The 17,664-nt window shown below is 32.5% G+C and overlaps 3 protein-coding genes across 3 annotated transcripts in view; 1 reads left to right on the top strand and 2 right to left on the bottom strand.

Annotated features, from left to right (window-relative positions):
• The window catches only part of LOC101885990 (interleukin-17 receptor A), a 132,236-nt gene that overhangs the window by 54,707 nt on the left and 59,865 nt on the right, over window positions 1-17,664 (top strand). The gene's annotated exons all lie outside the window — the stretch shown is intronic.
• bpgm (2,3-bisphosphoglycerate mutase) lies at window positions 1,220-8,797 on the bottom strand. The gene is made up of 3 exons (NM_001002630.1): window positions 8,762-8,797; window positions 6,691-7,313; window positions 1,220-2,610 (listed from the first exon to the last, which is right to left on the bottom strand). Exons 2-3 carry the CDS (start codon window positions 7,289-7,291, stop codon window positions 2,432-2,434), a joined length of 780 nt encoding a protein of 259 aa, NP_001002630.1. The 5' UTR covers window positions 7,292-7,313; window positions 8,762-8,797; the 3' UTR covers window positions 1,220-2,431.
• Window positions 9,331-14,754, bottom strand: tnni4b.3 (troponin I4b, tandem duplicate 3). Its single transcript, NM_001020668.1, is given in 8 exon segments — window positions 9,331-9,973; window positions 11,345-11,518; window positions 11,605-11,694; window positions 11,771-11,902; window positions 12,835-12,879; window positions 13,356-13,359; window positions 13,498-13,531; window positions 14,726-14,754. Coding segments are annotated over 7 exon segments (549 nt in total). The 5' UTR covers window positions 13,512-13,531; window positions 14,726-14,754; the 3' UTR covers window positions 9,331-9,883.

Here is a 17,664-nt window from a genome sequence, read left to right as displayed (position 1 = left end):
ATGACTGAATAAATCACACCAAGGCAAGCTGGGGTGCTGAAATATACAATACTATCTGGATGCAGCCTTTATGATGCAAGCTGAGATTGCATCACTCAGCGATGCAGTGTCAGACACAATGCACTTAAATGGAGCAAGTGAAGTCACTGTGATGGGTAGGGTTAGGCGTGGGGTTAGGTGAGCCCATTAAAAAGCATTGGATGCAGCCCAGATTGCACTGCACCAGGTCTGCATCCAAACCCCTCTCAAAATATAATTGGCTAAACTGTAGAAGTGTGAACCTATACTGGTCTCACGGTTCGGTTAAGATTATCATGCCATCGATTCGGTTCAATTCGATATCTCGGTGCATCAAGGACTAGGTGCATTGACAATGCTTTCCATACACAGTGTTATATTTTGGGGAGAAGCTATAGCAAGCTGTCTGTATAAACACAGACACACAGCAGCACCACACAGTCTCTCACTCGCTCCACACGAGCTCTCCCGGCTAAACGCATATTGCAAGGGCTTCAACGGAGCAGTGCTCGTAATGTCGAGCGAAAAAAGAAAAGAAAAAGACAGCTGTGAAACATAAACAGCTTTGTCTTTTTGTATGAAACACACTTTAGATCCTTTTCGGGTAAAAGGTTTTTGAGTTATTGTCTATAATTGAATGTGTCAGGAATATCGAAAACAAAACCAACTTAACCGCGCTCATTTCTGGCGTCCCCCTGGATGTACAGTGCCCTTAGCATTTGCCAATACTGCCTACGGCCACGGGTCAGCCCTTAGTTGGCTCCAGACTGTTGTAAATACCCGCGCTCACCTCCCTCGCGACAGAGCGCTTAGGAGATAAATGACGTCAGTACATAATAACCGGCTATGATTATTACTGAACCGATACCGAATTGTCCGCGTCTGCATCGCGGTGCACCCACGAAACAATTAATTTTGACACCTCTACTAAACTGGCCTTGGGTGGGGTTAATGACCAAAACAAAGACAAACATTCTGGCATGTAACTCACACTTTCAAAGCAGAATAACCAACTTCAGTATTGTTTTTCAGATAAACAAGAAAATATCTGCAAACATATCCTGGTATTTTTATGCTTTAGAGTCAAAAACTTACATAAAGCACCTTTAATTTCTAGTTAAAGTTAATTAAGTTAATTTCTGTTAAATGTATAAATGCCTTTGTCCACGGATATTTACTTGATTGAATACACTATTCACTGTTTAAAGGCCCAAACAGACATTTTAATTTGTAACAATTATTAATTTGTAATTAATTATTCCAAACTTTTAATGTGAATGAGCTATGATGTGCCACAGTCAAATACAAAGGGGTAAACATAGACATATGTAACAGCGAAAGCCATCATGGCTGTTAGAACAAAAATACAAACATACAACATTTCCCTATTGATACAGTACAGTGTTGAGCAACATCAAATACACAAAAACTAAATACAGGGATTACAGTGACACCACATGGACATTTTAAACAACAGGTATGTCTTAGTTTTACTCGCTAATAAGTTCATTCTGGTTGAGAACAAGATAAAAAATGGTAGTATGGGTTACATTTGGCATTGCATGAGAAAACTGAACATAACTTATTATGACTTAATATCTCTATATTAAATAAATACAGATCAAAACAAAATGTCCCTTTTATATAACTTAAATAATATCTAAAATATACTACCAGTGCTATTTACACAAAATATTATAAATTATCCTTTAGACATGAAGTCTAAGTGTTAATTAATAAGCAGATTTTTTGAATATTAATAAGAATCCACATCGATTAGGTTTAGTCTGTGTTTTGGAAAGTCTGGATAGTGGAGTGAATAATGTATGTTTATTTATCTGGAATTATTCCAAAACGTACAACATTTTAGGTCAGTAAATTTAATTTAAATATTTTGAAAAAAAAATCAGGATGCAATAAATTGATTAAAAACATATTTGTAATATGATTAAAATAGCTTATTTAAATTTTAAATACCTTTAGAAACAAATTCTATTTGAACACAACTGGTGTCTTCTATTTTACCCTCAAAAGGAAGGCACCTCTGGTTTTCTGTAACCTAAAATCCCTTGGAAAAAAGAATCCATTCAAGATCTAACAAAAAATAACCGCACATTACTAAATTATTTTTAAAATATTTAACTATACTTCATTATTTGGTCTACAGACCTCTTGCTGTAACAAAATATATGTGCCAAGTCTGCATTTTGGAACTTCAAAATATTGACTCACTTTATGTTTCTTAAAATAGCACTATAACCATAAACCAGTTTTAAAACCAGCTAATCACAGGTACGCCTTTTTGTGTTGGAATTTGCCAAACTTCACCTGGTGGCTCTGTACTATATGCCTGACTGACTAAGTAACTTTCTCTTTAATTATTTCCTGTGTAAATGACTCCAACATTCTACCCCTATTTATTTTGCGCATTAACTTTCCCTTGGTCCTCCACCTTTTTAATGGCTGCCTGAATTTTGGCCTGGTCGCCCAGAAGCTGACGGGGTTTGACCGGTCGAAGGTCTTCATCCAGCTCCAGCAGGACAGGTACTCCTGTGGGCAGTGTTACATTGACGATGTCTGTTTCAGATATAGCTGTTGAAAAAGAAAACACAAGTATGTGATTTAACTATTAATGTTTTTACTACCAACTTTGTGTAAAGCAAAACTTTTATAGTAATTAATAAATTATAATCTTCAATCTTCAATCTTAAAATCGTTTAAAAATGAGTTCTAAAAGTGTTTTTAACACTAATTTTTTTCCAGTCATATTTCATGAACAGAACACCTAAATGAACATGACTTATTTAAAGTTAAAATCAAAATGTATTTTCTGTCCATATCTGATCAATATAATAGATCTTCTCTGATCAAAAATATTCATTTCTAGCACTTTAATGGCTGTTTATAAGATTGTATGCTTGCTTAGGTCAACTGTCATTAATTCTGCCTTTGTCATGACAACTTGACATTACCAAGACAACAAATTTTGTCAAAAATGGTCAATAGGCCATCATAATGGTTATGAATTTTATAACAGTGTCATTAACCTCAACTACATTGAAACAAATTGAATTTGCCATTAAAATGTCATTAAATATTAATGACACTGTTATAAAAGTATTTGCCAAGAGTATTGACAGAGTATATTTTACTGAGAAATGTTAACGACAAATTCAGTTTGTTCTACTGATGAGAAAAATATTCATGACTATTATAATGGCCTCATGATGATCATGTTTATGACAGATTTATGACAAGTTTTGTTGTTTTGGAAATGTCAACTTATGATCTTATTGGCAGGTTAACACATATTTGCTTTAACAAGTTTTCATAATAACATCTATAACAATGTTAACTTTGCATTTTAAATGACATTTAAACTGAACTCGTAGGTGGTTCATTCCGCTGTGGTGACCTCTGATAAATGAGTAAGCCGAAGGATAGTGAGTGAGTTAGTGATAACTGGACTATTGACAGACACATAATGACAGTTGTAATAAGCATGCATGAAATCTCATGTCATGATTATAAAGGTGTCATAACAGTCTTGTGAGCCCCCTTTAAAATAAAGCATTACCCCAAAACCTAACTTGTGTACAGTAGAGCTGCACGGTTCTGACTAAAATGAGAATTGCCTAAAAAAAAGATCACGATTTTCTCAGGATTCTGTAGATTTAAAAAAAAGGTTAATATGAGTGGGCTATTATTATTCTTTTTATTGTTATTCTCAAACATATGGTAAACAGCAATAGGCTTTGTGTAGCTGTACTGTCAAATTTGAATAGACATGGAATGATGGACTTGAACAGACTTTAGATTTGTCCTGGTCATTAATGCTGATGATACAGTAAGTCTGATGTTGAATTACTGTGTTTGAGTCATATGCTTACAATCTGTCATTTTCTGCTTAAAATCAGTCACTGGCGTGATTTTCATTAATACAAAAGACTGGGTGGGCATTTTTGCATTTCTGTGGGTTTTGGATTCTTTTTGAGTCAGCTACATCTGGCAACACTGTGCACACTTTCGGTTTCATTTTCACTGCTAAGAGCAGTTCACTTCCCGCACAGCTCCCAAACAATCAATCTGTGCCACAAACTGAATGTTATTTACAACTTTATTACCTGTTATTCACAGACTATGCCGGTTCTGTTCACTAAAGTAGACTTCTTTCTCTCTGTGGTAACAGCTGAAGGTCAGCACACGTCATGTGTGATTTTGCAGTCGCAAATACATCATTAAATGTAGACAGAAATGACATTTTTTGGGGTGAATTATATCTTATAAATACAGCATGAGACACTTTTAACACCATTAAGAGGTGTGCATGTTGCTGAACAACGTATGTAAAACGATGTGAAGACTTGTGCGGCCACCATTGCTTCTCTCCTGAACTTGAAAATATGATTGACAGAATCGTAAAAATGCTGGATTAAGATCGTCGAATCAAGATCGCAATTTTTTTATGATTAATTGTGCCGCTCTAGTGTACAGTAGCATACAGTATGCCACTTTACCCTCCAAGTAGTTAAAGACCATATGGTGCCTACTGTATGTAACTCTAACTCAGTGGCCTTTAGAGGGATAATATAACTTTGGCTGTGTCCGAAAGCTTAGGCACCTGACCTACTGCTTCTCTGAGGCAGCGTTTGTGCACTAAGGCACCTCATAAAACGTCAGACAAACATCTGCGGCAGCTTAACAATTTAACCATGTACAACAAAATACAGAGAGCTTTGGTGATAACTAAGGGAATATTTGCTGACTACAATACTAACTTAGTTGGCCAAAAATGCACTTTACACACAAAATGATACCAAAAAGGCCTTTTGAGTTGCCAGGTTAATCTTTTTAGCTGAACTGTCAGAAACGGAAAGCACAGAATTGGGGGATATTACAGGCAAACATCTACTGTAAGCTGCCTTCAAAATTTGATCAAAGTAAGTTACTTCCAGAGACAGGACGAAGCAGAAATTGGATATGACTTTTGTAGTTAAAGCGAAACTTAAAGATTTCTACAATAACTGGACTTTGTTTTTATGCTATTGCAATAAGGAGAGGACATGAAAACAAGAGATGACTGATATACAACACTCAACTCTATTGTATCAAGTATATCTGCTGTGATTTCTGTATCAAAATAACTAACAAGGAAAAGGTAAAAGTGAATTAATTAAACGGATAGGTACGAATAGTGGTTCGGAAAGTTTTCTGATGTTCTGTTGGGTTCTTTTAGGCGTGTGTTTGTTCTCTTTTTGTTTTTTTCTCTGTCCTTTATTAAAATGTACTGTGTTGTATCCAAATCAATTTTGGATTTGGACGTGCCTTGACTTTTTGCCTTGAAATGCTGCCTTCAAAGGCATCATTTTAAAACTTTCAGATACAGCCTTACTTTAAAGGGATAGTTTACCCAAAGTGTTATTTCTGTCATCATTTACTAACCCTCAAGTACTTTCAAACCAGTTTGAGTTAGATTTTTTGTTCGAATTTTGGATGATTTTAACTTTGTCCTATGCATTAATAGACTAATCCTTGCATTAATAGTTTAATTCTGTTTAAACTAATTACATGAACTTATGCTGATGGGTTAATTAAACACACCTGAACAAACTAATTGAGGCCTTCAGGCTCGTGGAAAACCTACAGGTTGCAATGTTGGTAGTAAACTCTTATTGGCTGCTAAGGGTGTGTTCATGTTTGGCTTGACTGAAATGAAGTCTGGTGTGATTCCTCTGGTGTGGTTCAAATCAAGGAAACAAATCCCTAAACTTTATAATGAAAATCTACGAAGATCAGGACACTGAAACAGCAACCAAAAACATTTTCAAAGCATTCTGTGACTTCATTGGTTCAACATCATATGGAGCTCCAAGAACATTTTTGTGCATCCCAAAAAAAAAAAAATGTAAAAACATATGTGTTCGTCTGTGTGCTCTCTGCCTTGTCAAATCAGAGTGCACATTTATTATGAGCAGTACAAAGTATTGCCAATACTGTCAGCAGTGCAACACCAAAGCATTGTATTGCCTGTTTTGTGATTGCACTTGGGACCTGACGGTATCTGATGTGGAAGTAGGGCTGGGCAATTTGGCCTAAAATCAAACTCTTGATTAATTGAACATTTGATTATGATTAATGAACGATTATTTTATTCATTTTTTTTGTTTTTGCCCTCATAGTTCACTGACAAGCTTTCTACATTAAATTAAAAGAAAATCTATTTAAATTTCTTTTCGATTAATCACCCAGCCCTGATGCACTAGAGTGTTCTTGGAGCTTTGGATAATTACGCCCCATTCACACGGGGCTTCAGCGTCAACGCTTGACAGAGGGCGTGTCTGAAGTTGGGGCTACCGCGATCGTCATTGCAGTGTCAGCCAATAAAATTAGTCAGCAATAGTCCACTGTCTGATCTGTTGCCCCGTGTGAATGGGCCGTTACATTTGTCACTGAAGTCACATGGAATGTTTTGACAATGTTTTTGATTCCATCTCAGGACCTCTGTTGTATACAGGGGACCTCTCGAGAGCTCTCAGATTTAATATAGCATATCCTAATTTGTGTTCCGATGATGAACTAAAGAATAAAGGTATTGGAACAATTAAAACAAATGAATCTTACCAACATTAAACCTTAAAATAACACACTGACAACAACAAATATATAAGTCACCTTCCAAGTGTTTAAGCAAAGCCCTGCAGCTGTTGCCATGTGCAGAGATGAGGACCGTCTGGCCGCTTTTGATCACCGGTACAATGACATCATTCCAGTAAGGAAGAAGTCTGTCTAACACTTCCTTTAGACTCTCTGTTTTGGGCAGTTCCTCCTTCGGGACGTCACATGTACTGTATCGACGGTCATTGTAAATTTCAGCATAATAGGGATGTGACTCATGTATGGGAGGTGGAGTGATGTCATAACTGCGCCTCCACAGTTTAACCTGCTCCTCTCCATGGTTTAATGCCATTTCAGCACGATTGAGACCAATCAGGGCACCGTAATGCCGTTCGTTTAACCTCCACGATTTTGTCACAGGGACCCACTCGTGTCCCATGGCCTCAAGCACCAACCAGGCAGTGTGGATGGAACGGCTGAGTATGGAGGTAAAAACCTGGTCCAATTGGTAGCCATTCTCTTTTAAAAGGCGGCCACATTCTTGAGCTTCCACCACACCGTTCTCACTCAGTTTTTGATCAACCCAGCTGCAGAAGCGGTTCTCTTTGTTCCAGGCTCCCTCTCCGTGCCGAAGGAGGAAGAGTTTGTATTTGGACATTCAGAAGAGGTAGTATGGAAGCCTGAAATAGATAATAAAACATTCTCACCTACTTGATTGTTTAAATGATTAGCAATTGGTTCAAACCATGCCCCACGTTTCAGGGCACATGTGATCTGCAGATTAATAGTAATTTCAAAGATTTAAAATTATTGTCATTACACATGTACAAGTTTATAAGGCATCGAAATGCAGTTTAGGTCTAACCAGGACTGCAATAGCAGCAAGTGCAGGATATAGGTATAAATTATAAAGTGCAATTATAGAAAAACTATGGTGATATTTACAGGAGGATGTATGAACATTATATACAGGTTGTGTTAACTATGAACAGTGATTTACAATAGATGGGTATGCTATTAATAATCAGGTTGCTTATAATAATCAGGGTATGCATATACGATTAATTACAAGTGTATATGTACAGTGGGTAGTAACATCTTCTTCATCTTTACCCAAGTTGCAAAATGGTATTTTAAAGGAGACCGAAAAAGAGAACTTTATGTAGGTGTGCAAAAAGCAGCAGCTCATATAGAGTGTGAACATCAGTTTGCTTTCTCTTTCACTTCCTCTTAAGCTTTAGACAAAATAGTATAAATGTATTTAACTTGGTGTATCCTGACATCTGAACGGTGAGTGTATCCTCCGAACACAGTTGGTTATGCATTAAACTGAGCATAAACAGTAAGAAAAAAGAAGGTCAAGTCGTAATAGCACTTTAAGTGACCACAATTGTTAATCAATCATCTAAAGATTTTAAAAAAATAAAAATAAAATAATAATAATAATAATAATATATATATATATATATATATATATATATATATATATATATATATATATATATATATATATATATATATATATATATAATAGACCTCAGTCTTCTAAATGTAACTATAGGGTAGGTATAATGTAAGGTATTGTTTGTAGTCATTATTAACATCATGGTTTTCTGTAAAGATGCAATATATACTTTGTATAAAATGTTGTTTGAGTGTGCATAATCATATGTCATATATATATATATATATATATATATATATATATATATATATATATATATATATATATATATATATATATGACATACATAAAATATAAGCCTGCATAAATGTAAGTGCAGAATAGAAATAGAAAGGTTAAGGGTCATGAACTAAATGTCAAATCTAATTTAATAAATGGCTTGATCAGTACTAAAAAAACGTTTATTTTCAAACGCGAAAATATAAAGTAATCGAATTTACAGCCTAATACTTAAATTAATTGAAATACTGATGTAAAAACGACAGAAAATGCAGTATGGCAACAGTACATAACACAGCCAGAACTAGCCTACTAGCATGTCAAACAATTAAATCGTACCGTATATGTAAAACGTTTTTATCTGAAACTGTAATTCATACATTTAAGTAAATATTTAATATAAAGAGGACATGTAAAATTATTAAAAAATCGCTACGTGCTCACCTTCAGATCAGAAACCGCCCAGCAGCTGAAGCTCTGCGACAGGAACTACCATAGTAGCATCAACAAACAGCAGTAAACCGTTTGACTGACTGACTTTACTTTCAGCCAATAAGATGCGTGATTCTCCGTATGTGGGCGGGTTAAGGCGTAACTTGGCGAATAAGAGCACCCGTTATTTTGAGGATGTGTAAACGTCAGTTCCACTTCTTTTTAGGTGAATCGTAGTTTAATTGTATTTTAATTTTGATGTGATTATAACCTTATTCACCTGATTTATTACTTTATCAGGTAGGTCGAATGAATTTATTTAAAATGGCGTCGATGCCATAACGAACACGAACAGTAAGTAGTTAAAGAAAACAAAAACATGTTTGTTGTAGTTAAACTATGGTAAACCACAAATTCACCATTCGCCTTTGCTAGACTAACTTTAACTGTGGTATTTGTTGTTATCCAAATTATTACAACTTGTATTGTAATACTGTACTGTAATATGCTACTGTAATGACTCAGTAAAAGTGCATTTGCATCTAGAAAATGTAAACAAATGGCCAATATTAGACAAAACAAACCAAAACACATGATAGTTTTATTGTTATTAAATATTCATACAAGTTAGCAGTAGCACATATATAACTATCATTACAATATACTTATTATTATAAAATGACAAGTGCAATTCTATAATAATCATATATTAAAATAAATACATATTTTATATGTGTATGTTTATGAGTATTTGGGCTGTAAACAGCGTGATAACAGCTTATAATTGTTTCATTCAGCCAGCTGTAAATGCAATAAAACCAATATAATTAGTTACCAACCAACCCCCCCCCCCCCCCCCCCCCCACCCCCCTCACACACACACAAACACACATCTATGTCATCATTTACTCACTTTAGGCTACTTATTTCTAGCCTTTATGAGTTTTGTTATTCTTTAAAACACAAAATAGGGTATTTAAAAATCTCAGAAACCTTTAACCATTTACTGTACTTCCTTAGTATTTGTTTTTCCTAGTGTGGAAGTCAATGGGTCATTTAAATAGCAGTAATTATTGCTTAACTAGTTGTCTTGTTTTATATTAACATATGGTATAATACATGTTTAAAAATGTATTAGGCACTTGGTCCAGCAAACAACTTCTTCCTGCCTTCCATGCCTGACATCGCATCGACATTTTTACGCCAGTCGGTCACTTCCTCTTTCTGTGTGAATAACAAGTAAATGGATATTTTGATAAACTATCAATATAAAAATTTTGGTATTTAGAAAAATGTGTAATAATATATAAACATAGTTACAAAAACAAAAGAAAGCATAATACTATAATAATATAATAATATTTTAATACATTGTAAAAAATAACACACACACACACACACACACACACACACACACACACACACACACACACCACACATATAAGATATATTTTTTTCTTTGAGATTGATAAATAATATGTACAGATATTTAATTATAAATATTTTAATAACGTAGTAGTTATTCTATATTATTGGCTTTTTTACTTTTAATATGTGCATAATGAATTTTTTATCTAATATATAAATTTAAAATAACTTATATAAAAACAGCAGAATTTGCAATAGATTCAAAAATTAAACAAAAGCAATTAGATCAAATTTAAATGTGCCATAACAGGTGATAGGTGAACCGACATAATAGTTTAAGTAAAATTAAAATAAAAATAAATGATGTATTAATAAGCACAAGCAAAATGAAAAGACGAATATTTTATGATATTTACATAATTTAATATTCAAAAAAATTTAACCACACAGATTAGAAAAAGCTTTAACCCTAAAATACATTACAAAATATTGTAAAAACATAATAAATAACCATATAAAATTATTTATATTAATGTAAAAATTTCCATTTTTATATAAGAATTTTAAATATTTATAATTTTATTTATTATTTAAATATTATTATATATCATTATGTACACTTATAATTACTAAAAATAAATAGGCAAGTATTTTTAACACGTGTAAATTCAGTTTAAATATAAATAATAATAACACATAAACAAAGATACATGTGATTTTTTTTTCTTTTTCAAATATTTACCAAAAAATGTTTAACAGAGCAAGGGATTTTTCACAGTATTTGCCATAATATTTTTTCTTCTGGAGAAAGTCTTATTTATTTTATTTCAGCAAGAATAAAAGCAGTTTTAATTTTTTAAAAATGAAGTTTTAAGGTCAACATTATTAAACCCCTTAAGCAATTTTTTCCCGATTGTCTACAAAACAAACCATCGTTAGTGACTTGCCTAATTACCCTAACTTGTCTTATTAGCCCTAACCTAGTTAATTATTTTAGTATCTTGAAAAATATCTAGTAAAATATTATGTACTATTATCATGGCAAAGATTAAAAAAAAATCAGTTATTAAAAATTACTCATTAAAACTATTAGGTTTAGAAATATGTTGAAAAAATTGGGGGAAAATATAGAGGGGCTCTAATAATTGAGAAAGGCTATCTGACTTTAATTTTATAAATATAAATGGTTGTGTACATTTTATTAAATGTAACTGAGGTGAGTCTTACCTTTTCCTCTTCTTTCTTCACTGTCTTTAGGTTTGCTTTAAAGTCAATGGACTCTTTGTGTTTGGCACCGAGCAGAGCTCCCAACATGGCATCAGCAGACACTCGCACTCTCTTCAAGGCAGGTCTCTTCATTTTACCCTTCAGCTCGAAGATTTTATGGTTTAAATCTACAATCTATGGTATTAAAAATACACACCAATAAGTGCTATTCAATAAGTAACAAATACGTTCAATAATGCTTCTACATCATCAACATGTACCTCTTTTTCATTTTTGGTAACTTTAGATTGAACATCATATCGCTCCTCATCAACTACATCGATTTTTTGGTGCAGTTCTTTGCATAAATTCTGTAAACAGAGCACTGGCGAGTGAGAAAGAACTTTATGAAGCGAATTCTGACTTAAAATGCGTACAAATATGAACCTGTAAGTCCTGAACCGACAGTCCGGAGAGTTTGAGAGGAGGACCTTTTTCACTAAGGGTTTGCTCTCTGTCCAGCCTTTTCTGCTCTTTCTCCTCCTCAAGCAATGTGCTCGCCTTCTTCAAGATTTTGGTCTGGAATGCATTAAATTAGGAGGATATGCTCATGTAATATACATAGATGCACAATGGTTAGACTAGTTGTGTATTCTGAATACTGGCTTACGAACTCATTTATACACAGGGAGTTTGAGGGAGGCACTTAAAACCTTCAATTCGATTGCAAAACATGGGGCAAACATTTGACCAAGTTTTATAATAAGACTGGGTTATACATTTGTTTTTAAAAATGATTAAAAAAAAGATGATTACAAAAGACATTTAAACATTTTTTATGCTCTTTAAGCCAAAATATGGTTTAGTGTTTTAATGTGAAGACAAACATTATCATTAATATTGCAAATAAAATTCTATGGAATATAACAATATAATATAATTATTATTATTGTTTTTGTTGTAAAATAGTATTTTCAATAATTTATTTTATAAAAATATTTTAATTTCAATAAATAACAAAAATATTTAAAAAAAATATTAATCATATTATTATCACTGTAAAGTAATATTTTTCACAGATTTATTTTATAAAAATATTTTAATTTATCAATAACAATAATAATTAAATAATAATAATAATCTTATTCTTGTAAAGTCATATTTTTCTCTGATTTATTTTACACAAATATTTTAATTAATTAATCAGTTATTAAATAATAATAATGTTACTAATTATTTTCTTTACTGAAATATTTTATTACAATATTTTAAATAATCATCTAATAAATAATAATACTATTACTACTAGTACTAGTACTACTACTACTACTACTACTACTACTACTACTACTACTACTACTACTACTACTAATAATAATAATAATAATAATAATAATAAAAAATTGCAATTAGATGCGTTTCTCACATTTAAACAAAAATTATTATCCAGTTTAAGGTCATTGACTGGCCATCTGTAGGAGTGGTAATTAGAAAGAAAAAAAAATACTCACTTTTAAAAACAGCCGTCGAGATGCTGTAATCTTGGGCTTACTTCTCTAAAGTAGAGAAATTATGTAATAATTAGTGTTGTCACAATACTGCAATTTCCAAGTTTGATACAATACCTTGAAAACATTGATATTCAATACGATTTTCAATACCACTAAAAGTATGCAAATGAAGTAAAATTACTAAACAATATGATGCTTTTATAAGGTACAGCAGCAGTCCTTATGTCCAAAAAGCAACAAACTATATTAATAAAAAAAATCACATTTTCTAATTAAAAGTGTTCAAGTGTTCAAATCTTAATATTATTATTAATTTTTCATCTTCCCGCTGGTGAGAAGAGAGAGTGTGAGAGAGCAAAGCCAGTATCGAGCAAAAGCAAGATTGTATCATTTAAAATATTTCAGTATCAATATGTATTGATATACAGTATCAATATTTTAGACAAAACCATTGATAATATATAAATAAAAATACATAAAGTGTCAAATTCATCATATTGTTTTAATATGTTGTTACTCACCGGGCTGCCAAAGATATAGGAGAAAAAATAAAATCAAAATTTTATTTTATGTGTAAACATACAGTATGCATCACTTTTTTTAAAATATGTAATAATTTATTATTTGCATAAGGGTCAACAAAAAAATTCTTAAAATACTTACGTAGATTCAGACATGTTTGTTTTGTTTCTGAAGACTTAAAAATGGCACATATTTGTTAAAAAAATTGTGTTCATTTTACAAACAAATAAGCATGGATAACATGAGTACTTGCATAAAAAATACTGCTTCAGTTTTGCTATATCAAAATATCATGTGTAATTGGCTTTTATTTATAACTCTTTATGAAATTAACAAGCAATTTCTAAGCGGGGTTATAATAATGAACTTGGTTCTATCACACATGTGAATCGATTCAGTTGTTCCGAAAAAGTGATTACAATTGTTACATTGTTGCTCTTTGCTCTTGGAGTGGTTCGCTTTCACACTGCAAAGTTTCTAATCTGACCAAAAGAGCTAAAACAAGTCACGTGTGAGTAAACTCTCCTCACATTGGTCAGTGTCAGGGTTTATTTTGCAGAGTCCTACGCAGCTGTTAGGAGAGGTGGTTTGGTGGGGTTTGACAAGGAGGGGTTAGAAGGGTGCCTATTTGAGAACCGGGAGAGAGACGCGAGATTACCGAGAGATTATCACTCGTTTGTGGGCATCTAGGAGACTCGCGAAACTTCCCGCCCTCCTCATAATTCTCTCTTCAAATAGCCGTATGCCTATTACATATCCATAAGATACTGTGATATAACCGCGCTCGGATCCTTGGAGCGATTGATTTGGCGTGGATCCTGCTGGTTTCACATATGCCAAACAAACCGTGCTAACTGGGCAAACGAGACAGGTTCCGAAACAAAATTGTTGGTGTTAAAGCACCCTGAAACATTATAAAACAATAATCAAACTAAATAATTTTTGTTATTTGAAAAAAAGAATAAAAACATATTTTATTTCTGCTAGTTGAAATATAAATATTTATCATTGTATTTCAAATAAATATATTTAAATTTAAGTAAATAAACAATTAAATAAGTAAATAAATCTCAATTTAAAGTATCATGTTAATTAAAATAACTAAAGCTAAAATGAAAACCATTATAAAGTATAGACATATTAAGAAAAAAAAAACTCAAAAATAACTAATACTTAAATAATATTTTAATAATTATAATTAAAAATATAGAAAAAGTAAAAATCTAACTACTAATAAATCCAAAAAACTTCACTACTTTTATAAAGCAATATTTTAAAATAATGTGCTTTCCTTTTTTCAGTGTAAGAAAATCAATTTAACATCACACATGAATAGCTTAAGCAGTCGATATACCCTAGAGGTCCTTACCTCAGATGATGGAAGTGTGACTTTGTTTTGGCCACAGGGAAGAAAGTCTGCAGATTTATAGAGTCTGATGTACTCGTAAGAGGCTCACTAAAATAGACCACTGTTTACAGCATTATCACTGTCAGATGCTTCACATTGCGGCCGCAGAGTGACAGAGCACCTGGTGCTCAAATGTACTTTATGTTCTCTGGACTAAGGGTGAGACAATAATACTCGAACAATCATTCATCACACTATACAGTTTAAATCAGAGTTAAACAGCAACCTACATTTTACATCGAGGTCACTGCTTAGTCTTATTTCAACCTAACAAGAGTGAAAGTATTAGACAACATTTTAAGATTCATCCCAGTTATTGTTATTCAGATGTTCCTTCTGCAAAATCTTCATTGTGTTCATAACTCAATAAACCAGCATGTTTTCCTGAGAAAAATAAGCCACGTCACACAGCAAAACAGACAAAAGCAGTTTCTTGAAGCTGAAAATTGAAATAATTAAATGGCGGCCCAGAGTCCTGACCTAAACCTGACTAAAAATCATTGGCAACAACGTTATGGGTAAGAAAAACGACAGTGAGTGAAGAAGTGGTGTCCAGTTAAATCCAGTTAGACTAGTGATGTTCTGTGAGAGAATAGGGAAGTATATGAGAGACTAGTGTTGGTATTCGTTACAAGGCCTCTACATGCTCATTTTTGACTGCTGTAACCTTCAGAACTTAAAATGACTTTGTACTACTAAAACTCCGTTAAATTCTGAATAATGAAGATCATGTATATTATATTATATTATATTATATTATATTATATTATATTATATTATATTATATTATATTATATTATATTATATTATTTTATTATTCATTGCCAGAGTGAAATGAACTGCCAAATTATCCAGCACGTTTTACACAGCATATGCCTTTTCAGCCGCAATTCATCACTATTATAATTATATAATATAATAATAATAATGATAACATATTTATATTTTCAAATTTTTACCTCCACTGTATGTGTGTGCGCTGTCTTATCACGTGTAGTTTAAAATGATATATAATTTCAGGTAAGCCTTTTTAGGGTTGTTTTGAATGGGTTAGGTTTTTTTTTTTCTACATTCTTTACATGCAAGTATGAAAAAATTAAAATAATATCTGAATCTAATGACATATAGGATTTTTACATTATATTTAGATATTTTCTTAAAAATTCTGATCTGAAATGACAGATAATCATGAACAAGAGACCTCAAACAAAGTGATATCTGACCGCAGTTTTTCTTCTTCCTGGTATGTTGTTGTAGGCTGCCATCAATCGGTTTAAAGAAGAACTGCAGCTGTATTAAATATTAGCAAATGTCTACGGCTCTCTATTTAGTGTCTGCGTTCAATGGCAAAGTATAACGTTTATTTAATTACTGTTTTGAGGCTGCATGGTCATTCTTAATTAGAGTTTTTTATCTCATCAATTTTTGTTTGTTTGTTTTGAATATATGGGAGACTGGAACACCCAGAGGAAACCCACGTGAAGGCAGGCAAACTCCACACAGAAACGCCAACTGAGCCGAGGTTCGAACCAGCGACCCAGCCACCTTCTTGCTGTGAGGCGACAGCACTACCTACTGCGCCACTGCCTCGCCCCATATTTAGCATAATTTAACTTCAGTAAATTATGGCAAAAGGGAATTTTGTTGATTTGAACCTTGAAATCTCCTTTTCATCTGACTGGTTAAGAGCATTTATTTATATATGTAACATTGTACAAAACCTTTAAATCAATGTGTTTATTCCACCATTCCTTATAGGTTGGTATGTGGTAATACTTTACAATGTGGTTGCATTTGTTAACCCATATAATTAGTTTTGGTGGTATAAATTAGCATAGTGCTTTTTAGGTTGCATTTATATAATATAATATAATATAATATAATATAATATAATATAATATAATATAATATAATTATAATATAATATAATATAATATAACATAACATAACATAACATAATATAATATAATATAATATAATATAATATAATATAATATAACATAACATAATATAATATAATATAATATAATATAATATAATATAATATAATATAATATAATATAGGTAGTGCTGTTGCCTCACAAGAAGAATGTCGCTGGGTCGCTGGTCCGATCCTCGGCTCAGTTGGCGATTCTGTGTGGAGTTTGCATGTTCTCCCTGCATTCGCGTGTGTTTCCTCCGGGTGCTCCGGTTTCCCCCACAGTCCAAAGACATGCGGTACAGGTGAATTGGGGAGGCTAAATTGTCCGTAGTGTATGAGTGTATCTGTGGATGTTTCCCAGAGATGGGTTGTGGCTGGAAGGGTATCTGCTGTGTAAAAATGTGCTGGAAAAGTTGGCGGTTCATTCCGCTGTGGCGACCCCAGATTAATAAAGGGACTAAGCTGAAAAAAGAAAATGAATGAATGAATAATATAATATACAGTAATATAACATAATATATATTTATTTTACTTGAATGTGAAATAATGTGAAGGTGAATGTGAAACTTGAATTATTTTACTTAGATGTTGCGACTTGTATGTAATTTTTTTCATTCATAACCTCAAGCAACAGTAAAAATAATATAAAGTTATTATATTAATATTATAAACATAAATAAAAATAAAATAATGTTAAATATGGCATTTACTTATAAAATACTTGAGCTGCATGAACAAACCATCATTGGTTTATTTTTATTAACTTTCATAATGTTAAACACAAATGTATTGCAGTTTTTTATGTACTGTCAGTTAGGATTAAGAACTGTTTTATAGCAGAACCTTGGTTTGTGTTTTTGTCCAACCCATCTTTGAAAATTGGCAAAAATTATGCATGCCGGACCAGTATATGGTGATATCACTTTATAGAAATAATATCACTGGGTTCAATTCGAAAGGGATCATCCCTATGCCCTAA

The sequence above is a fragment of the Danio rerio genome, chromosome 25 (genome assembly GCF_049306965.1).
Source record: "Danio rerio strain Tuebingen ecotype United States chromosome 25, GRCz12tu, whole genome shotgun sequence".
NCBI classification, from domain to species: domain Eukaryota; kingdom Metazoa; phylum Chordata; class Actinopteri; order Cypriniformes; family Danionidae; genus Danio; species Danio rerio.
The sequence above is the reverse complement of the archived record's forward strand: the minus strand, read 5'-3'. Positions and strand labels throughout refer to the sequence as shown.